Source organism: Olea europaea, chromosome 21 (assembly GCF_002742605.1).
Source record: "Olea europaea var. sylvestris chromosome 21, O_europaea_v1, whole genome shotgun sequence".
In the NCBI taxonomy this organism is placed as follows: Eukaryota; Viridiplantae; Streptophyta; class Magnoliopsida; order Lamiales; family Oleaceae; genus Olea; species Olea europaea.
This window is the reverse complement of record NC_036257.1, coordinates 11039488-11063689: the sequence shown is the minus strand read 5'-3', so window position 1 is coordinate 11063689 and position 24202 is coordinate 11039488. Positions and strand designations below refer to the sequence as shown.

General features: G+C 33.8%; 1 protein-coding gene across 2 annotated transcripts in view; it reads right to left on the bottom strand.

The window, feature by feature from the left end:
- LOC111370623 (mediator of RNA polymerase II transcription subunit 16) overlaps positions 1–9867 on the bottom strand; it is a 12072-nt gene extending 2205 nt beyond the window's left edge. Inside the window, exons 1-13 of one of the 2 annotated variants that reach the window (XM_022992430.1) lie at positions 9379–9867; positions 6670–6738; positions 6132–6220; positions 5515–5627; positions 5181–5282; positions 5003–5087; positions 3994–4590; positions 2703–3315; positions 1923–2002; positions 1338–1420; positions 1010–1246; positions 727–895; positions 17–537 (exon numbers count right to left, since the gene is read on the bottom strand). In XM_022992430.1, coding sequence (XP_022848198.1) covers positions 17–537; positions 727–895; positions 1010–1246; positions 1338–1420; positions 1923–2002; positions 2703–3315; positions 3994–4590; positions 5003–5087; positions 5181–5282; positions 5515–5627; positions 6132–6220; positions 6670–6738; positions 9379–9707 — 3087 coding nt within the window. In that variant the 5' untranslated portion in view covers positions 9708–9867. Of the gene's footprint in view, positions 1–16; positions 538–726; positions 896–1009; positions 1247–1337; positions 1421–1922; positions 2003–2702; positions 3316–3993; positions 4591–5002; positions 5088–5180; positions 5283–5514; positions 5628–6131; positions 6221–6669; positions 6739–9378 lie in introns of those variants that run through there. The other variant, XM_022992431.1, reaches the window with a different exon arrangement.
- Between the last annotated feature and the right edge of the window lie 14335 nt (positions 9868–24202).

Sequence of the window (24202 nt, the reverse complement as noted above, 5' to 3'; positions counted from 1 at the left end):
AAAAAAAAAAAATTACCTCCTCAAATGTATATCCTTGACCAGCATTTCCGGAACCTAATCTTGACCGGCTAGTTGGACCTTCTTCAGGTCCTTTTGCCACAGTGGCAGCCTGTCCAGACCTTGTCACTTGTGATTCTTCTGTCCTGACAGTAGCTGTTGCTGGTTTTGCAGCAATAGAGTTGGGTTCTTCTACTTTTCCTGCAGCGCTAAGCTGAGTCCTTTGTGTAGATGAATCAGCATTTCTATGAGCAGCCCCAATAAAACGCGGTAATTGTGTTCGTCGAAAGAAAAAACAAAATAGCAAAAGTTGGCATAAACGATGAAGGAAATGGCAGTCTCCTATAAGCCTAACAGCTGGAGTCCCAGGAAAAGTTCCCGTATTGATACTTATAGGCATAAAGGGCGGAGGACCACTTATGGGGTTTGGAGCTGAACTTGGAACGCCATCAGTCGTGCTGCTAATCTTGGCAATAGCTCCTTGTACCCAAGCTTGCACCTGAGTACTTCCAGTTGAGCTAGCAATTCCACCTTGGGCTCCTGAAAATGATGAGAATATGAGATATCCTAATAGCAAGGTCAGGCAGTAAGAGAAGAGAGAAGATAAAACAGGCAAATGAAAAAGAGAACTTCCATTTAGTTCGTTCAAACTGAATATAAATCTGAATTCCTTATCTAAGTATAGTATCTCATGTAAAAATTGGCAACTGGGAGAAAAGTGGTACTGACCCTGACTTGTCGGAGTAGCAGCACTTTGAGTTGGACTTGTCACCATATTCCGACTCCCACCTGTGCCCGCAGTAACAGCATGACTTGCCAATGTACGGCAGAAACTTGCATAACGTCTCAAACGCGTGATGAAGTGTGATGCTAGATCAAGGACTGCATCAACATAAGCCTGCGTGTATGCTCTGGCAGTTAGAATGCTGAGTGCCCAAGGGGAGAGCATATATAGAAAGAAAAAAAATATACAAAGAAAAATAAGTTCAAGAAAACATGGAAAGAGGTAAACCTGGACGCTAAGGACAAGTGCAGGTTCAACAACCATTGCATCAGGATCAATACCAGACAGCGTCTCACCAGATGCATGCCATGGCTCTGGTACCAAAGCTGAAGGATTTATTAAAGCTGATTCAATTCCTTTACCAAGCATATCCAGCAATAATCTTGCTTGCATGTCAAGAACCATAGCCCTGACCTCTTGAGCAGTTGTACCTTCAAGTAGCCTGCACTTTATTCTGTCCAAACTCTACATCATCCAAACCAGGTCTATCAACACTCAAAATTAAAAATGAAGCATATAAAATAGTAGCAGGAATTGACAATTAAAGGGGTCTTACAGGTCCATACTGCTGTCGGTGCTGAGTAGTAGGAAGTGAGTGGAAATCATTGTCCAAAACAGCAATAACACTGTTAAGTGAAACTGGAATGGTAAAATTCTGCCATCAGCAAAAGGAGCCCAGGATGCAACTATAATAGCTCTTAGACTGGTCATAAGCATTAAGCTGCTTGTTCCTCAGAATATTTTTGGTAAAAGATCATGTTGGACTAGCAAAAGTTAAATTGATTGAAATAAATTCCTCCAAATTACAGGACAGGAAGAATGGTCTTGGTCTATAAATGGCTAAAATCTACGCATACAATGCTAATTCGACATTATTTTTCTTATTTAGGTGGAAAATGGCAATGTTGTGCTGCTGCCAAAAAGAACCACAACTCTCTTGGCACAAAATCTTTGAAAAATTGCACAAATTCAAGGTCATATACACTCCAGTTAAGAAGGTTTCTTACAATGCAAACACTTGTGACATTTTAATATGGAGGAAAAAGACAAGCAAATGTCTTATTTCCACATCCTAGAATCAAAAGTTAATCTGAACATTGGCGAAATAGCATTTTCATGGAAAAATATTAAGCATTCTTACCAATGCCATCCTCTGCGGCACTCTGTGTACAACCAACAGCATCCCACCAATCAACTCCCACCAGAAGACTCCACCAAAATCTGCCAAGACAGGAGAGGACATTAAGGCAGTAAAATACATGGTGCCACAAAAAGGCAAATTGATGGTTATACTTTATATTTTATAAGGATCGAACAGGGTAGTTAATTTGTAAAGATAAATAAATATATTTTTGACAGGAAACAAGATACATTATGATGGTGCTAACAGAAATATTTGGACCGTTTTTAATTTTTATTAATTAGTGAAACATAAAAATGATTTATTAAATTAATTAAAAAAATCTATTTATACAAGTAATTGTATAATACACTACTGTCAGGGAATTTTTCTTATCCCACATCAAATCCTTGCTACCAAATCACTGGGGATGCAATATATAAATTAGTGGGAACCAATTAGTTAAGTCCTTTCTGGGCCTTTCAATCCAATTGGCTAAAAGTAGAAAATTTTGTATTTATTAAACCACCTACCAACCGGTAGAACTGCAGAAACCAGTTTCGGGGTCATCCAATTAGTGGTTAAACCAGCCAATTGACCGATTTTTTAATGTTTTAAATTAAGTGGGTTTTAAGCTTTAACCGGACTGGATGTTGGATCGGTTCATGGGTATTTCGGTTGAAGCGGGTCCAGTCCTATTTTTATAACATTGCTTTAGATACAACCAAGATTAATCAATACATATCACCAATTGTGTAATCAAAATTCAGTAACAACCCCGCAACTGTGTATTAAGCATACCTCTCAGCGATAGCCCGCTCCCATGTTGCAGAATTGGCTTTAACTTGACTATTAGCAACAGGAGGAGGAAGAACGCGAACTATCTTTAATATGGCACAATCATTGCTGGTATCATGCCAAACAGAAGCTGAACAACAACTCGTAGAAGAGAATGCAGGAGCAGCAATTGCAGAGCCAACATTTATCTGGTAGTTATCGACAGGTGTGAAGTTTACACCAGAAAAAACATGGACCCCACCACGTAGAAAAGCAACAGCAATCTCCCCCCCATGAGCAGAATACACAATTCGAGCAAGAGTCCTAACATCACTGGGCAAATCAAAAGGATCAAAACTGATCCGTTTTGCAATCTCACCCCCACATTCATTCATATTTTTCCCATCACGAGCTGATCCAGTAGGCGTTCCTGAAATCGTGAAATCACTAGATGCTGGAATGCATTTAATCACTTTACTCAACCAAACGGTCTGCTTGGGTGCCTGTCCACCAAAATTTGTGGGGTTTCCAAATATCTGATGGATTACAACATCCTCAACAGATGATTCCCAACGTTGAACTCTCCATCCTGTGACTGAAGGGCCCTCATCAGGATCATAAGGGGACATGTACTGTCCTGCACAAAATAATCTCAAAACAATGTTTAGATTTTGCCTAGGACAAAACAACCTGTCACACAACAATCTGGGAAATAATGTATTTCTGGATAATGCGAAACAAACAAAAGGATGCCAACATTTAATTGCTGAAGGATGAAAATCTGCATGCATCTTAATTAGGCTGGGATTTATGACTCAACTATAAAAATTAAAATAGATTAGGTCAATGTGATGATGGAAAAGAACTCCACAAACATGATTTGCCAGAATAGGGATAAAGCATCAAAACAAGATAAACAAGGAATTGAAAGAGTATGATCCAAGAAAATACTACCAGGAGCATGGGACATATTTGAGATCACATAACTCCTCACACGGCGACAGAAATTCACTACAAATCGCCAGTTTTAATGTTGTTTGCACCTCTTAAACATTGTGTTTTCAGTATGAAATAATCGAGGGTATATGCAAAAGAAACCCAGCAGAGATGTAACACATAGAATAGGTCAAGAACACCAAAAATAATAATAATAATAATAATAAAAATAAAAATAAAAAATAAAGAAAAATTCTTCTTTTGATTAAGAGGGTGAAGAAAGCAAAGTGGGAAACTTTGCACCCTCAATTAATGAAAATTTGAACATGCAGGATAAGTTGAAAGAAAGATCAGTTCAAGTAGAAGTACACATTCATACCTTCAACTATCACAACAGCTATCACGGAACCACCACGTGTTGGATCAAAGGCAACAGCAGTGACCCCCGAGCCCCAGGTCGTCGTAGCTGCTGATTGAGCTGCAGCCTCGGGACTCACGTATGCAGAGAAGTTTGAAACTGGTGAACAATGAAGAGCTACCATGTCACTACAATCTTGCTCCGTGTGTTTCTTCCCTTGCTTCGCTTCTAATATTAAATACTCCTGCCAGCTAAACAAATAGGCAGCCAGAGGAGCAAAACCATCCCAAGAAGGAGGATTAAGTGATGGCGGGACTTCGTTGCTCACACTGGCCTTTGGAGTAGTTTGAAAACCATTTCCTGGGCCAGGTGTAACCTCCCAAACAACAACAGTTGATGGGTTCACAATTGGAACGCCTGCAACATGCATGGCACCAGAATCTGTAATAATTGCATCCGCAGCCATAATCCCGCTAGGCCCAGCTCCCAACAAACCTTTACTTGTGCAAAACCACTTTGATGGTGTACCACTCTGATTAGGAGGCCATTGGGACCAATGAAGCTGAACAGAGCCCGAGGAGAAAACAGAGCACACGCACAGAAAATTTGGCCAACCAGCTGTTCCCAAAACCAAAGGAAACAGCATTAACTAACAAAACATAATCTGATGTTCACGTCTGATGGAAGATGACTCTTGGGAATAAAAGAATTCAAAAATCTCATCAGGATAAATTTAAAATCTCCTTCTTGAGCTATAATAGCCAGTTGCCTCAACATGACTAAATTAGTTAATTCTAATTGCAATCGACTCTGTTCAAGAAATTACAGTTGATTGCTTCACTTGATATAACTTTCTTCTCATTTTCACCTCAAATTTGAGAAATGGATGTTGTTATGATATGAACCAGTATAAATTCAGGTTGATAATGTTGAATGGAAATATTTCCTTATTACACGACACGAGATTTTCTGCTTACATTAAAATGCAAGTGCTATTAAATCTAATGGGACAAGCCAAGATAGAACCAACCTGGAGCATGTGGCTGCTGTGAAAGGAATTTCTCCTCAAATGTTGACTTTCCGGAACCACTAGATCTGGCTGCAAGCCACCTATACTAATTTTATGGCAAAACAAGTCACAAAATATAAGTAGATAAGCATGTGTCCAAATTTAACTAACCAGGAGACAAAAAAAAAAAATTGCATACCGGAGAAACCCCTGATAGCCACTTGGTAACAACTGCAATATCCTGGCGCCACTCATATTCCAGCTGCCAGTAACTAGCCTCTTTTACCAAATTAGCAGGACCCTGAATGAATTTTTAAAAAAATAAAATAAAATACATATAGTGTGTTAGTGTGTGTGTGAGCTCAATAAAAACATGGAAGAAGAGTATCTCAAGATATACCATGTGTGAAAAGAATTGTGACCAAGACTAAGTATTGTCTAATCTAAGTATTTTAGTAGCAAATCAGTAAGATGTTTGAGAAACGAGAATGTTATAGTTTCATAATTCAACAAGCCCAATAGGGCTAGCATACTTGAGAAGGCTGAGTCCAGATGGTGATCCGTCCGTGAAAATTAGCTATAAGCAAGGCACGGGGAGAGGAAGTAGGTGACCACTCAATGAACTGAACTGAATCCCGTGGAGAATCTGCCAAAACATCGATAATCACAGATCACAATCCAAAAATAAAGACTGTAAATATAAAAAAATGGATTAACAAATTGTCAAACATAGTTACGTCAAACTGAACCTAGAGAATTTCAAGAACCTGAGTTACTAAGAAGAATGGTGACAACTGTGTCAATAAACATCATGAAATTAATAGGTCAGAACCATCATTTTCTCAAACCCACAGTGAAACAGATAGAATAAAGGCACCAAAATCCAGAATTTTTCTTAAAACGTGAAGATCATGAAGTAAAAAATGCAATAACAGACTGAACAACACTATCAAGAAGCAGTGAGACAAATTTTAAAATGTTAGCATATCAACCACAGTAATATCAAATGGCATAGATGACCCTGAATTAAATTTCAACAATGTAATGCCAAATATCACTCAACATATGCAATACTGTAATATACATATTAATGGACTCAAGACAAGTCTAGCATTGTCATAAAAAACAAGCATTAAATTATAAGTCAAACCTGCTATAACATTAAAAACTGTACACTCAGTGGGCCGCTCTGGAATCACTATATGTATAGGAATCCAAAATGGAGGATTTGCATTCGAACTACAAAGACAATGGAAAAATTATTATGGCGTTAATTATGTGTTAATTCAACATCAGATATCAGTTTATTACACATCTCCCAAATGTTGTGACCACAGTGAATTTTATTGTGCCATTTGGTAGTTAACACTGAGTTATCAGGTCAACTATTATCTAACAAATAATCAACTTTATTTGAAAGAAGTAAAGAACATCCCGATTGATGAAATAGAAGTTGGACCTTGGGTCATGAAACTTTGTATTTTCTGAATTAACAATCAAATCAAACGTACAGTAGCCAGTTCAATATGATGAAGTAGCAATATTTTTAAAATTTTCAATTGATTTATTTCAAGTGTACCAGTAGCAGGATTCCAAACCTATAAAAATAAAGGGAAATATATGTTTTACGCTGTAACAATGATATGCCTGTTTTAAATAAAGAAAGATCTCTAGTTTGATCATCTTACCTTGGGATTCTAGCACAAGTTTCTGATGCACAAGCTATAGCATTCAGCTTTCCACACCAAGCAACAGCACTGGAAAACAATGATGAAACTTGTCATAAAAATCAGCTAAAATAGTGAAGAAGAATAAAATAAGTTCCCAAAAAAACATGTAAAATAAAATAAAAAAGAAGAAGAAGAAATTTAGATAGATAAATAATAATAATAATAATAATAAAAGTGACAGCGTCACCTTCTCAATGAACAAAAAAGTAAACACTCACATGCAAAAAAGCATAAACAAGCTAATTATCTTTCAAAAATTCATCTTCCTTGTCCACCTTCTTTCAATTCTAGTAAATGTGAACTTGTGCCCAGTCCCACGCCATTGAAACAGCTTCTTTGATCATCAAGCCTGGTCCTTTTTTGACCATCAAGTCCCAAATATATTTTCACTCTATAGATTAATTACTTACATCTTAAGGTGTTTGCCAAATGGTTCAATGCTCACTGTCTGGGGCCACAACTTTGTTCCATTCAGATGTTTCATTTCTTCAAAAATTTAATTGAACAGTTGCGACCCATCAACACTTTCTGCCAACTATTGTTTTAGAAAACCTATTTGAGATTTACACTTCAAATCCACTTCATGCAAGGCTTTCATAAAATTCCATAAATGCCAACCTCGATTATTTAACAGGTTTATTTCTAATTTTCTTTTCCAGACTTTAAGGTAGTGTTTGATATGTGGTTTTTTCCATGGAAAATGGAAATAGAATTCCATTTTCCAACTTTATAGTGTTTGATAGGGTTTTATTTTCATGGAATTACCTTTTCTTGCTTGTCGTGGGAATTGATCTTTTCTTGGTTTTTAAGGAAAATTTTGGTGAGAATTGGAATTCCATGTTACTGTAGCATTTTATTTATTTATTTCGATTTTTTTTTTATTTTTTTTTGTGTTGGTAATGGAAACAAATTCTAAGAATTATTGTAAAAAAATATTTCCTTTTAATTGATAATTTTCATGTAAAACAAAGTCAAACAAACATCAAAAGATGGATTATTTTCTTGATTTTTTTATTTTTTAATTTTTTGGCAATGGAAAAAATTTCATCCCTAATACCAGTAAATTCTATCCCTTTAATTGACAATTTTCATATAAAATAAAGTCAAACGAACACCAAAAGATACTTTTATTTCAACATTTTCCACATGAAAAATTATACCAATCAAACACAATAATTTACAATTCCCAGGAAATCAATTTCCCATCAATTCAATTCCCTGAAATTCGTTTTCAATTCAATTCAATTTCATCTTTGCAATCACACGGACCCTAAGCTGAATGGGAAGAAGAACACACTATTGCGGGTAAAGGACAATGATACGGAATTAAAAGAAATAAATAGTTATAAGGAAGATGATTGGGAATCAAAGATGTTGATAATTCACTTAAATATCCTACCAGTAGGGATGATATAATAAATTTCTCTATTATTTTAACTTCTAGTAGTTTATAATGTTGTTATGTTTTTAATTTGAGAACTTAATTGCTACACCATTGATATATATTGTGTTTCTTTGTGAATTAGACTTATAATTTTGTTAATGTTTTGTTTTCGATTTTAAAAGATGATTTATACCTTTATGGTTTATTATGAGCATATTTTACTATGTATATATTTTTTTGAGACTTACGCCTCACCAACGTGCCTCAATATTCAATCAAGCCCTTTTAAACATTGCTGCCAACAAACATATATTTTTTAATAATCCTATTACCCGATTCAAGCCTCAGCCTCAATTTTAAACATTGCTGCCAACAAACATATATTTTTTAATAATCCTATTACCCGATTCAAGCCTCAGCCTCAATTTTAGCTGAGAACACCAGTTAATGCAATGACTGAATAGTAAGACTTCCTAATCTTATCATTTTTTTCCCTTACACTCACATTTTTCCTGATACATCATTATTTTCTTCTCCTCTCCTACCATTAATCATTTGATTCAATTTGTTAACTGGGCAATTGTCATCATCATTTGCCACCCTCACTAAGCCTCATAATTTTACTTTTCCTGAGTTTTTCTCAAATCTTTTAAAACTCCCAAGTACATATTTACTTCAATAATCATTATAGGTTCCCCTACGGTGGTTGAGAAGCTTGGATGAAGGTATACATCTATCTCCCACTGTGTGATGAAGAAAGTGATTTGATAGCTTTTGAAGCAAAAACATAGTTACCTACGTTAACTGAGCTAATATTTATGAAACAACGAAACTGTACAAGAAGTATGTCCCAAAGGACAAACAAAGCAATTTAAGATATAGTTACCAAAGGTGAAACGTTAGATGGAAACAAGTTAACTATGTCTAACTACTAATTTATGACCCATTAACTTCCCATTTGTCTTTGAATTTTTAAAGCAATAACACAATTTTCAACAAAAATCAAAACATGCACTTTATATTATCAGCAAAATTAATTTAGTATATAAAATATGCAAGGTCTCTTTTACTTTAAAATCAAAAATGTAATTTTTTTAATTTACTTTGCCAAAAAGGGGGAAAAAGTATCTTTAACTGAATTGTCAAGCAACTGAACCTTAAACTCGGACATTATTCCACTATCAATTGGAAATCAACCATCAGAATTAACAAGCAATCAAATTCAAAACCACGCAATTCTGATCAGATCCATCAATTCAAACTCAAGAACACAGGAAAATCACCTAAAAGTGCGGCAGAGCTCGGGAACACTCATTTTATGGAGTAAATTGGATTTCGGTTGCTTAAGCCTGATACTAAAAACGGTAGCGGGGTTCATCGAATTCTCTTCAATCGGACCATCCGCTGATGCCGATGCCGCCTCCTTCTCGGCCATCACCACGTCCTCTTCTCCAGTACTTGGAATCTCGGACTTCTCCGAATTATTGTTCTTAGCAGCTGTAGAAGGAGAAACTTCGAGGGCAGGAGAGGATTGCTCTTCAGAATCGTTAGCACCAGTGAGTGATGGTGCTTGTGGGGATTGATTAGACTTGGTATTATTTGTATTATTCATTTAGAATACCAAATGACCAAAAACCCTAATATATTAATATAGATGTGTATATATAGATAGAGAAAGTCGAGAAAATGGTGCGGAAAGGCGCGATTGAAGGCGACAGGAATGACTATTGTGAATGAAAGAGAAAGAGGTGGTGGAATTTTGGCTTTACGGACGGAAGTGGGGTTAGGGTTTTTTCAAGCCAAGGGAACAACCAATTAAGGTTGAGGATATTCCATGGCTGCGTGGGAAGCGGGATTGTGAACTAGCAAGTCAATATCTTTGACCTTTGTGTCATTTCTATTTTGTATTTTCTTCTAGAACCACAATAGAGATGACAATAAAAGCTTGTTGAGTATGAATTTTGTTAATTGGTTTTTGACCATTAGAAATAAAATAGGTCCTATTTGTGAGAGAAGAATTCGAAAATAACAAATGAAATAGTAAAATAACGATCAAAAAATTGATGTTAATTGAATTAAAATCTCTATCAAACATGTTCTAAATCGCGCTCAATCTACGGACGGAAGTGGGGTTAGGGTTTTTTCAAGCCAAGGGAACAACCAATTAAGGTTGAGGATATTCCATGGCTGCGTGGGAAGCGTGATTGTGAACTAGCAAGTCAATATCTTTGACCTTTGTGTCATTTCTATTTTGTATTTTCTTCTAGAACCACAATAGAGATGACAATAAAAGCTTGTTCAGTATGAATTTTGTTAATTGGTTTTTGACCATTAGAAATAAAATAGGTCCTATTTGTGAGAGAAGAATTCGAAAATAACAAATGAAATAGTGAAATAACGATCAAAAAATTGATGTTAATTGAATTAAAATCTCTATCAAACATGCTCTAAATCGCGCTCAATCTCTAAACACATGAGTTCGGCTCGTATTCACAAATTAGGCTTCGTCTAGTTCTTTGATCCGTGGACCTCATTGGTCAAGTTGAGCATTCCACGAGCCACTTGTGAATTTCTTTTAAAAAAATAATAAAATAAGCCTAAAAATTAGCTGGTTTGTGGGCCATTACCAATGAGTCGAGCCCACTAGACTCGTGAAGAAAATGTGTCCAATTACATTCATGACTCATCTTAGGATAAGTCTAAGCTGTCCATGGATTGTTAAAGTTTAAAGAATAATGTTATTTGATACTAGTGGTGTTAGAACACAAATTTAGATAGTCATGCTTGATAAGTCAAATTAAATGAATTATTTGACTCCGTATTTTAATGAATCTATCATTTAATGACGATAGTTGCCACTTAAATCGGTGTTAAGGTCCATTGGTGTTGAATGGTATTACCCAAGTTTAAAATATTAAAGTTTTGATGACACAACAATAGGATTGTCAAAGTGTCGCGAATAAAGCCCTTTGTACATCGAGTCTTACAGCTCGATGTATACTCCCCTCATGTGAGAGGGCTATACACCGAGCTCTAAGCAAGGCTGAAGTGTCGCATTAGTTTATGTCCATGTCATCCAAACTTCAAACTAATTATCTAAATAGTCATTGAACTTTCATAGTTTTTTTTTTTACTTGACCATTGAACTTTAAAAAGTTTTACATTAGTCGCTTAACTTTATATTTGGTCTCTAATCCGAAATTGAACAAAAAAAGTTAAACATTCTTAAGAGATTGCAAAACGCTGGATGATGAACACTAGTTTACTGTCACGCTTCAAGTTGGTAGGCCACGTAAAAAAATGAGCATGGCATAGGCGAGGGGATTCGGGCATATTTCAATAGCAAAAAAAGCCACATGCTCAATCAAATTGTTATGATGATTTAATAAACAAATTGATATTTTGTTAATATTATGTATGTGTTATGAAATTTTTTGTAGTCATTGTTGAAATTGTCAAATTGTAATTTGGAAATCAACGTATTGAACCACTTCCTCTTGTTTTTTTATCATTCATCTTGTTTTCAAGCCAAAGCTATCGAAATTGAAATAATCAACCATTTACTCTTGTTGTTCATCATTTATCAATATTTTTAAGAACCAATTTTATTCAAATCAATTATCGACTAGAAGAACTCTAAAATGAATATGGAATTTTTTATTGTTGGAGTGCAATAATGTCACTCTTAGGTCAATTTATATGATAACTCAAATGATGATGATTGAATACCATAAAAAGTTTAGTCTACCCTCATTGGACATCAATTTATTTTAGGACGAAACTATTAAAACTAGGTCTTACAAGTGATATCAAAGTTAGGCTCATGGACATGTTGAGGGAGAGATTATTGCAAGCAATAAGGTCGCTCTCAAGTCCATAGATTGGGTTACTCAAAATAATTGTGATTAAATGCCATAGAAGTTTTAGCATACCCTCTTTAGGCGCTGGATGATTTTAGGATGAAACGGTTAAGACCCCATTCTACAAGTGGATAGGAATTAGGGGCATGGGATTCATAATCTGTCGTGTTAAGGTTGAGGTTGGTGGTGTGCAATAAGGTTTCTCTTAAACTAATAGATTATATCACTTCAATGACCGTGATCAAATGTCATAAAAGTTAGTCTATTCTCGTTGGACATCACTTGATTTTCAATTGAGACTATTTATATTCTTATTTTATTTGACTTGATGTCGAATGAAGAGATTGTGCGTGAGATTTCATTTTCTATTTTCTTTAAACTTGAAAACATTGGTTCAGGATGCCATTTGACGCTTTAAAAACACACGTTGATGGCATGGATATGGACGGACCACACGGGGTCATGTGGGGTCAATTGACCTCACAAAAGTTTCTCTACTTTTTTTTATAAATAAATCTATAAATTATTCAAACATGTTGCCAAACCCCTTTTTTATAATATATAAATTAGCCAAAACTTTGCTTATTGCCAAGCCCAAGTGCACAAACCCATTGTTGCTCTTCACTTGTCCAACTCTAAGTCACCAAGTCCATTACCATTTTCTCTCCAATTCTTCAAGTGGCAGGCTTTTCATTATTTCATATGCATTTGACGGACTTTGCCCTAAAGCCCCACAGAGAGAAGAAATAAAGAATCGACATAAAGAGTTTGATATCGCTAATTCGCCATTCATATTTTCGGATTTTTTCTTCTTGTGCTAATTTTGTGGTTTTTCTTCCATCTAGGTAACAAATCTACCATCTATTTGTTTGACATTTGTTTTTCTTCCATCTATGTAGCAAACCAAGGTCCGTCTATGTCTGTATTCATTGGATGTGGCTTTAGTTTTTTCCGTTAATTTGGACCTTTAATTAGTTGTTTTTAAATTTGAGATATGCAAGTGCATTTCTACTTGTCGAAAATATATGTACCCTTGTCCATTAATCTCTAGTTTGTGTCTTAGGCCCTCAGTTATCTTGATATTAAAAATGTGTTTCGAAGTTCCATGATCGTGACCTCATTTTTCCCTCATTGTAACCGGTAATTTGTCATGTTTTCTTAATTCGAAAGTGATAGAAGGAAAATTAAATACAAAAAGATTGATGCGTACAAGTACAAGTGAAAAAGGGGATAAATAATTTGAAGCAGTATCATAGTAAGTTATTGGATTACTTTGTTTATATTTTAATGTCTAATTGACATGGCCTTAAAAGATTTTTCATTTGGCTTGAATTATTTATGTATCAACTGAATTTGGCATGTTTAGGTGATAACTATCATACCGAAGAGAGAAAATAATATTCCAATGATGAAACATGGACCCATTTGTATGGCTACCAAGAATTTGTCCACGGTAGAAATTTTGATGTGTTATGAGATTGGACAATGTATTTTAACCTCCACTTATATATTTTAGTTGACAGGTAATTGCAGAGATATATATTGCTTATTCAAAAGAAATTATTATCAATTTCGAGTTTAGAAATTATTCTCAATTTCAAGTAAGTAATGACTTTCTCTAACTTGACTTATCTTCATTAATGATATGTTGTTTTAAAAAAAATAAATTATATTCAATTTTTGACCCCACAATACCAAATATCTAGCTCCGTCTTTGGGCATGGACTAAACTAATGGGATTTATATGCCATGTCACTAAGATCGTTAATTTTGTCAATGTCCAATGGGCAGAGGGAAGTACACTAAACATTAAGTTTAATTATAATTCGGATCAATTTTAAATTTTAATGACAGTTAAAATAATTAGCATGCGACTTTGACGATGTCGACATTAATTAACGTCACATTGGCAATCTCTTTGTCAGGTCATTGAAAACGTTAGGCCATGGTTGGCTTGTCGTTTTCGGCATATTTTCCGTTTTCGAAACATGAAAACGCGTTTGGTCCGTCGTTTTCAAAAACGCATTTTCGAAAACGAGTTAAAATTTATAACTGAAAACGCAAAACGACTTTTTATCATTTTCAGCGTTTTCAGTTATAAATGTCGAAAACGCTCAAAACGCGAAAAACGGGTCGTTTTCGGAGAAAACTAAAAATCGTTTTGAAAATGAAATTGAAAATGAAAATGGAAATCAACCGCACCTTTAGCTTTTTTAACGGGAAAGAAAGAGTGACGTATAGGAAACCAAATGTTAACTTCAACGCTTACCTGGAAAAAAAATTAAGTTCAATGACAAATGATAAGCTAATGTGAAAGTTCACTGTGGCCATTGAAATAATTAGCCTGAACAAGGAAATAGATTTTGAGTCATTCTTGTTGTCTTTGGTGTATCAGAAGTTCTCAAAATTCCCAACAATCAAAATTAATAGAAAAAGGTCAACGGTAATATGAAATCAAATGTAAGGATGAACTTACACAATTACGTAGTCTTATCTTAAATAAATACACTTTCCAAGTGTAGTGAAAGTTGTCAATTTCGTCACATAATGTTTTTACAATAATATGTTTATACAAATGGAAGTGACAGAAAGTATTATAGATGTCGAGATGGCAACATTGCATTGATTGATTTAAATTTGTTTTGTGTCCAACATTCAATGAATGCTTGTTAGCTGACAATCTGTCAAAAAACTGTAAAAGATGTCTATACATATAGCATCGTCCATGTTTTCAAAACCCACACACCCGTTACGTGGATCTCGTCCAAATTATTATAATCAACATTTAAAGTTGAATTGTGGAAAATTTCCCATAAAACTTAAAGTCTGGGTTTCCACTTCAAATACATAAAAATGCTTAATTTTTTTTTTTTATAAATTAATTGGAAAATTATACTTGTACTAGAAAACGAAGTTACCCATAAATTTTGAAGTTCTCTTGGCATCTAGAATTTTGAAGGGTCCACAATACTTTCATGCGAAATCCACGGAAATGGTTTTGTCAAGTTATTGAAAAGTTCAAAACAAATTAGGACAAGTCTTTTATCGTTTTGTCACGTTTCTAACTGGAAAATACAACGTTAGAATTAGCTATTAAACTGGTAGGGTTTGATTCATCAAATTCTTGTTAAGTTACTACGGAAATATCACGGCATTGGATTATTTAAAAAAAAAATAGGAAAGAGAAAAAAGGAAAAGAAAAATGGGGAGTGTTCAAAACAAATTAGGACAAGTCTTTTATCGTTTTGTCACGTTTCTAACTGAAAAATACAACGTTAGAATTAGCTATTAAGCTGGTAGGGTTTGATTCGTCAAATTCTTGTTAAGTTACTACGGAAATATCACGGCATTGGATTATTTAAAAAAAAAAAATAGGAAAGAGAAAAAAGGAAAAGAAAAATGGGGAGTATCACATTGGGCAGAAGATGATCCAAAAAGCAAAGGCTTGCCCACGGACTAAAATGCTAATGGTTAAAGAGCTTTCCAATATCAATACTCCTTTATTAAAGACTTCCAAAAGCAAGTTGTCCATCTGGGTAGGTATATCAAGTCCCTGTTTGTCCTTTTTTTTTTTTAAATAAAATTCTTTAATTTTCATACTCTTTTTTAACTCTACATTCGAGATGAGATCTGTTATCCAAAATTTATTGTCCACCCAATAAATAATTGACGTATCATTTATAATTAACATATCTAACTTTTCTTTTACTATCACTTGTATTTAAAATTAGGTGACACTTTAATGTGAAATAATGAATCAGTTATTAAAATGGGACACCAAATCTCAACTCCATGCATCACACAATAAATTATTTTGCACGTAAACTCAAAAATTTTCCCCACTTTTAAATCACACATCGTCCAATAAATCAATGTTCAAAACATTATTTTTTCGAACTAATGGTCATCAAATAGGGGCTAAATATTTTAGCTATTGATGCGTCAAATATATATATTAATTAAAATATAAAGGAAAAAAATAAATAATTGTTTGAAAAAGGTAAATAAAGAATTTGTTAGAGTTGATAAATAATTATACTCTTTAAATTTAAAGATGTTCTCCGTTACGATTAGGATGTTATTTAAAAATTAAGATTCGTAACCAAGGGGCCTTCTAAATACATAACACTTTCTGTTTTAGAAAGTCAATACCTAAAATCAAGTTTAACTCAATGCAAATTTCAATGCTCTGCTTCTTAAATTATTTTTAAGCTATATCTGAATTAATTGGCAATCGAAGACTAAAAATATATATTAAAAATGTTTGACACCCATTTTCTTGCCAAAAATGCATTTTAGAATGGTGATTGATGGAGAATGTGTGGTTAAAATAATGAAAAATTTTGAATTTGTTTGTAATATTATTTTATTGAAAAATGTGTAGTAGAAAATAAGAAAAAAATCTATTTTTCTGAGGAAGATAAACAGTCTCCTGAAAACTGTTTTTGTGCTTAAATTTTACCCCGATGATGAAAGTATTAATGGTTATGACAGCATAGAAGAATGTTATGGAATGCAAGTCATCAATCTTAGTCTACTAGTTCCAATGATTGAAGTTAAAATATTTCATGAATGTATGAAATGCCAATTATAGTTGCAAGAGTGTTTGATACTAGAACAGCTTGTTCAATTCTAAAAATCCAGTCATTCTCTCCAAAAATATGTGGAATGAACATCAACAAATCTTCCAGGCCGCCAATAATGAATATTTTTCAACATTGATCAGTAAGCCCCGTAAAACTCCAATTTTTTCGGGAATGCAATGGCTTACATAAGTTACTTGGTTCTTCCTTACCAGGAAAAGATATTGTAATTGGTTTTAACATCATTCAACAGTTGTGGGCAAAACATGTTATCCCTCTTTCAAATGGCCTTATATACAACTCCTATTTTTTTACCTTACATACAGTCAACCACATATTTCTCCATAATCAACATTGATGACATAACAAGTCTGTTAATCTAAGAAAATTACACAGATTCTTATACAGATTTCCTCACTAAATGCACTCACCCTCTATGGAAAAACCTAAATTTCTTTATATCTCTAACCTTCAAAAGAAACAAAGACATTAACCCTAACGAAGCTAGTCATATTGAAATGAGTCTAGAACATCTCTAGTTAGCCATTAAAGAATTAAACCAATTAAATATTGAAGGTCATATTGAACCATTACCTCCTAGTGGATGTGTCAAGTCTTTATTCAATAAACGAAGTTAACAAGTTCGTGGAAAAATGAGACTTGTGTCCTATTATAAACCACTAAATCACTTCTTTGCTGATGAAAAATTTCCTCTTCCAAACAAGAAGACTCTATTAGCCAACTTATTTGATGCAAAGATATTTTCAAAGAGTTTGATCTAAAAGCAGGATTTTGGCAACTGGAAATCAAGGAAGAAAAAGACACGAGACAGGGTTCTGTATTCCAAACCATCACTACCAGTGGACGGTTATACCATTTGGTCTTAAAATGGCCCCTTCGTTATTTCGAAAGGCTATCACAAGAATTTATCATCAAAATTAGAGTCAGCGTTAATCCATATTGATGATATTCTCTTGTTCTGAAAAGCAGCAGATGTCCATTCTCAGCTATTGTCTTAGTTCAATAATCTGACAAACAATTTGTAGTTAAGCTTTCTCAAAAGAAAATAGTTATTGGAGTTTCTGAAATTGATTTTTTAGGAATGCATATTAAAGACGGTCAGTATTCTTTGCAGCCACGTGTTGGTCAAGAACTATAAAAGTTTGCAGACACAGATCTTTCTAAAAAAGGAAGTTCAACAATTTCTTGAAATTGTAAATTACATGGTAAACTTTATTGATAATTTATCTCCTATTTTGAAACCATTACGAAACATGTTGAAAAAGAATGTACCGCCATGATTTTCAGAACATACACAAGCAGTTCGAAAAGATTAAGCAAAGGGTACAAGGACTTCCAGCCCTATCTATTCTTACAAAGGGGGAGGAGGATCTTACAAACTGAAGCGCAAGTGATCTGTATTGGGTAACAGTTCTTTTGAAAAAAGGACAAAAAAAGGTATAGATGTGGATACAAAAGTAGATCATTCTCAAGGGCAAAAAATATTATCATTCCACTTTTAAAGAAATTTTTGTAGTCAAACGTGGTATTGAGAAATTTTAATCCCATCTCATTTGTTATAAACTTTTTGGTTGAAATGGATATGTCGACATTCCCTAAAATGCTTTCATTTAAACAAAAACAAATTTCAAATTCTCAACTGTTTAGATGAGTGGAGTGGCTTTCAAATTTTGATTTTGATGTGAAGCATATAAAAGGAAAAACCAGTCTTCTTCCAGACCTACTCATTAGACCAAAATTTTCTCATATCCAGTCTATTCCCATAATTTGTATGATGAGCCCTCCTTACTCTTTACTTTCTCAAAATGAGTCCATCCTTCCTGAACTTAATAGTCTAATCAAAGACAAAACTCTTCACTTCAGAAATAGAGAACTCATGTTAGTCATCAGACTATTCTTTTTTCACTTTGTTCCATATAATTCCACATCAAGCAATTTTTAAATTTTCAAAAGAACTACTTTGCTTGCTTTGATATTTGTTGGAACTTTACCAAATTGGAATCTCTTTTACTATTAGTAAATCTCTTGAATGGTTCAAAGAAATTAGTTTTCAAAATTTTAACAAAAGTAATCTATTTCAAGAAGCACATTTTGAGGCAAAGAAATTCTTGGAATGGTTTTATCATATTTCTCGTTGGATAAAAATGTTTGAAGTATTTTCTTTAAAATTCAAAGATCTTCCACATCAAGCAATTTTTAAATTTTCAAAAGAACTACTTTGCTTGCTTTGATATTTGTTGGAACTTTACCAAATTGGAATCTCTTTTAATATTAGTAAATCTCTTGAATGGTTCAAAGAAATTAGTTTTCGAAGTTTGAACAAAAGTGATCCATTTTAAGAAGCACATTTTGAGGCAAAGAAATTCTTGAAATGGTTTTATCCTATTTCTCATTGGATAAAAATATTCGATCGAAGTATTTTCTTTAAAATTCAAAGATCTCAGAACTTCTTAGAAAAATGTTTTGTAATTTTGGTTTTTCAATGGCAAGGCTATTTTATAAATAAAAGCTCATACGAACGTTTCTCTCATGTTAAGGAGCATGCAGTTCAACCTTTCAATCTACACCAAGATTGAGAAAGGTATCAAAACGAGTTTCAAGAATTTCAAAGAAGAATGGTTGAAATCAATCAGACTATTTGTGACGCCCAAAAAAAATGTAAATAAATAAATTTAAAATAAAATCATTTATTTTATATTTTGAAAGTTGGGGACTAAAGTTATATAAATTAAAAGTAATTTTTATTTTGGGCCAAATACTTAAATTTTGATAGAGCAAGTATAAGTATATCAATATTAGACCCGTTAGATAGTTCATGATTAATTATGTATGTTAGACCCAAGAAAAAGTTTATTCGGATAAGTTAGACTCAAAATATTGAAGTTTATAGGATCTTGCCACTTTTTATAATTGTTTTGAACGTATAAAAGATGCCACACGTGTGTGTGTGTGTGTGTGTGTGTGTGTGTATATATATATATATATATATATATTCTTGGGAATAGTACATAACCATACGTTGCACCCCATTATGTCAGTTGTCCTTGATTGAAAATAGGTAATTGCCTTATTTGAGTGAAATGAACGGGTAGATACGTGTATAATAAAAAAAAAGGAAAATCAGTAAATCAGGCCACTGACATGGAAAAAAAATGCGCGGTTTTGTTGTGATATAAATATTGTAGATGGTGTATACATAGAGAATCCCTGTTTACCTTAATAAGTATCCCATGTCGAGAAAAAAAAAGGAGGGTCTAAGAACGTGAAGTTAGTGCTTTTCTTTCAAGAAAACTTTTTTCATCAATCAAGGTAGGACTACGAGGTGCAAGTGTTTTGTCCCGTTTATATTATGTTTTTTCATGTTGACAAATTATTATACTTATGAAAGTTATGAAATGATATGATGATTATGGTATGATATGAAATGGCTATCCGCTACCAAAGATATGATATACTATGAGCTCTTATCAATTTCCAACAATATGATGACGGTATGATTTTTTTGAAGCGTGATTTAAATATTTTACTCGAGATCGCACCACTGTTTTTTCTTGTGTCTTACTGAGTATTCACATGTTCTCATCCTTTCACTACTCCTCGCAGGTTAGAATGGATCATTAGTTGGCGGGCGATGTGGTGTTGTCGTGGTGCCAGGATATTCGAAATTAATAACTTAACTCTACATAATGTAGCAAAACATTTTAATTTCAACATTTTATCTTGGTTTCTTAGGGATTTTATTTTATTATTTAAGACATGATTTAGTTGGTTTTATAATTTGACCTGTGAAATATATATTAGTGGGATTAATACTTTATCATTTAGTTAATAAATGTGAAATGCATGATTTTTTTTTAAATATATTTTGTTTGGCTATGAGCTCCTTCTTCTAATTAAATTGCACTCATAAGATTTATGTGTTTTCACTGTTAAAGTAAATGAATTGGGTAACAATTTCAAATCTTTAAAATTTTGATCGTTACACTATTTCTCATTAGATTTAGCCATACATAGAAGACGGCTCCATGAGAGATTTTGCCTCTAGATTATACAGCCAAGATTCAACAAGATATTCAAAAACACGGAGAAGTACAATGTCAACTTTTTGGACAACTGTTTGGACGCTGTCCAACTGACTCGTGGGAATATGAAATGACACACTAGAACCAACTTTTCATAGGAAGCTCATATCGATGCCTCAGAGATACATCAAAGTATTCAAAAACAACATCAGAAGGACAACAACTTCGCAAAAATCTCTGGGATGCTTTTGACAAAAAATGAAAGTCAATAAAATGGATATAGATAAACCAGGAACAAGCAATCCAAACAATCAGAATTCAAGTTATTTGGACACATCTAAGTCTCAACACCCATATAAATATAAAACTAAGTCATATGACTTTGTTCCAACAGATCTGGATAATCAAGAAAAATTGGAAGAAAAACTTTTTGAAGAAAGATTTGATCCTAATAACTGGCATTGGTGGAGACAACAAAGACTACCATCTAATTCGGATGACTCAGGCATACCCGATCGAGCAACAAACCTTGGAACACCCTAATGACTAAGCCCACGTGGAAAATTCGCCTAAGATGTTTATCATTTGTAATAAATGTCCTCTAAAAAGCCGATTCCTGGCTTTTTAAAATGTGCTTTTTAATTTGGAGTCGTGTAAAATTATTGTATTTGTGTATCAGACTTTACCCTATTTTATTAAAGGTAGTGATAAGTCATTTGTCTTGTTATAAAATTATTGCACTTGTGTGTTAGACTTTACCCTACTTTGTTAAAGGTAGAGGTGTGTCATTTATCTTATTGAAAATTATTGTCCTTGTGTCAATTGTATCATTATGATGAGTGATATGCATGAAGGATCTCCTCTTCTATATAAGGCGCTTTCTTCTTTCATTGTTAATCATCTCCCATTTGATTATTAAATAAAGGCCTGATTTTATCTCCATAAATTTCTAAAACCCTTTTCTCATTCTTCCATAGTCTTGACAACTGTGATAATACCAAGATAAATAATAAGAACAAGATTTGAGTAATATCAAAAGTATGCTCTGTAGTTGCCTCTTTGAGAATCCTCTACATTAGAAAAATGTCACTACTGATTAAAAGATCTGATATGGAGGTATGGTGATCCGTGTAATATCAAAAGTCTCAGGCCCTGTGTTGTTGTCCTAGAGTGGGTTGTTAAGGGCTAGAATACCGAGTATTACTCAAGGTTACCATACCCCTACTCTATTGGTATCAAAACCATGTTGTTATCTTGATCTTACTATCTCTGATTGAGATTATTCAGTTTGAAAGAAACTAGGAAAAAACATCTTCTTAATCATGTCTACTGAAAAACCAATGCTTCTAAAATTGACTCTCTTTACGAAATATCTTATCTTCCTCATTCTGAAAAAAGTTCCCGTCACAAATTTACCTCTTGTAAATCCTTTCTTCCATATAATAAACCCTTCACTCCTTTACCAAAACTGCCCAAAGCCTTATTTTACCAACAAAATCCCAAATAAAAGAATACGTCCAAACATCAAAATTTAACCAACATCTTTTACTTGCCATTGAACAAGAGCAGTTTGTCACCTTGGGTCTACTATCCCATCTTTCGAAAGTACGGTTATCTGAGAGTTTAACCCATATTCATTTGAAGCCATAAGAATCGCGCTTCTCTCCATGTAAGAAATGGGCTCCCGACAGTTTCTAGAATTGCTCTTCTAGATACATGATTTGCTGATTATCAACATGCATGTATCGGCACTATTGAAACTACACTTAATGTAGGAGTTGTACTAGTTATTATGTTTTCGAATTTTAACATGCCAATAGCAGATCCACTGTTATTATTAGCTTTAGAAATTCAGGTCCAAATTGTTGGAACAGTACCAACTGCAGTAACATATGGTGCAACTCTTCATTACCAGATGGCTTACAGAAAAACAGAATCATTCTCTTGATTTTACCACTTACCTACTTATCCAACTGGAAACAGACCAGCTAAGCTATACATATGTCCTCAGATAAATTCTCAGATCTGAGCTCGTTAAGTTAATCCCACAAACATGGATGACTAGCCATCAACAACATCCCCAAACGTTAAATCAACCCATCATTTTAGATGAAGATCAAACGGTGAAGTTGAAATCATGTTCAAAAAGGAATCGTCGACTAAGAAGCCTCCTTGTTTCTCAATATAATTTACCTTCTCCAATGGGGAAATTCCTATCGATGGATTTGATACTAGTGTCAGGCCTATTTATTGTAGATATGATGATTCAGGACATGTTTATTGGGATGTGTGCTTATGTTTGAAATATATGGATGATAAAGATGATTTATTTGAAAACTGTCCTATTAGAAATAGAAAAAAGAAGAAGAAGAGTAGCTAACAAAAGTTGCATGATGTCTATGAAAATAAATCTGGAGAAAAATTTGTTAAGGGAACCTTCTATAAAATTTGACTATTATGTCAAATATACTCCACCTCCAATAAATGATAAACCCATTATTCCTGTTGGTTGGGATGGTGATGATGATTGTAACCAGCTACATAAAAATGGGACTATGATAATAGCCCACCTCCATCTCCACAAATAGCTATGCCTGTGGCTATGTTTCATCTGCCACAGCAAAAAGATTTTCCTCCACTTACCTCTTTTGAAAAAAAGAAGTCTATTCACACATGAAAAATCATGATTCCCACATCTAGAAAACCAGATGTTTCAATTGAATAGATTTCAGCAGCAGAAGTAGTTTTGAACTAACAGTCGAAAAATGTAGTTCATCAAAATTCCCTGTTGAGGAAAATTGATCAAAGTCAGCAAAAAATTGAAAAGACACTACAATAGCAAACACAAATAATGTTAACCCATCTCCAAGCCTATAAACAAAAAAAATTAAGACCGTCCATGCTGAAATCGTGATCCCGTTACAAAATCGTTTACCCATAGCAAACTAAGAAAGAGAAATAAGAAGTATCAAAAGTCAACTTATTTTTCTTGAAAACAATTCTATGATCCCACATTCCACTCTATACCATCCAACTCCATAAATCCTTATCTCACAAACTTCTGGACCAATTTATTCAACTGGAGCTTTTGGATCATAGCTTCACTCTTTATCCCTAAAGAATGGAAAAAAAAGTTAAAACCCCTTCATTTTCCTAACACAAAAAAATAAAAAATAAAACAACTAACTTCAAAAAACCCACAAGCGTTATCTCCATCAAATCTAGAAAAATGACCACGAATGATGATAGAAAAACCATTATCACCTTTTTACAAAAAGCTTAAAACCATTCCCCTCACATATCTCATGTCATAGCTATTTCAAATGAAACCAGTTATGAACCTGAAGAGTCCTGGGATGATTATCTAGAAGATCATCCTCCTTTATACATAGCTCATGGACCACAACAAAGTCAAACTTAACAAGGAAATCCTGTTGTTGATGAATCAAGAAAAACTATTGATGAAGAAATTGTTGATAATTTTGATGCTTATTCTGTGAATAATTATTATTCACAAAGCAACATTTTAGCAGTTAAATTCACTTTTGATAATATTTCTCCAACTTTATGGAATGCAAGATTCCACGAAATGAAAGCAGGGTGTTCAGCAGAATTGTAAAG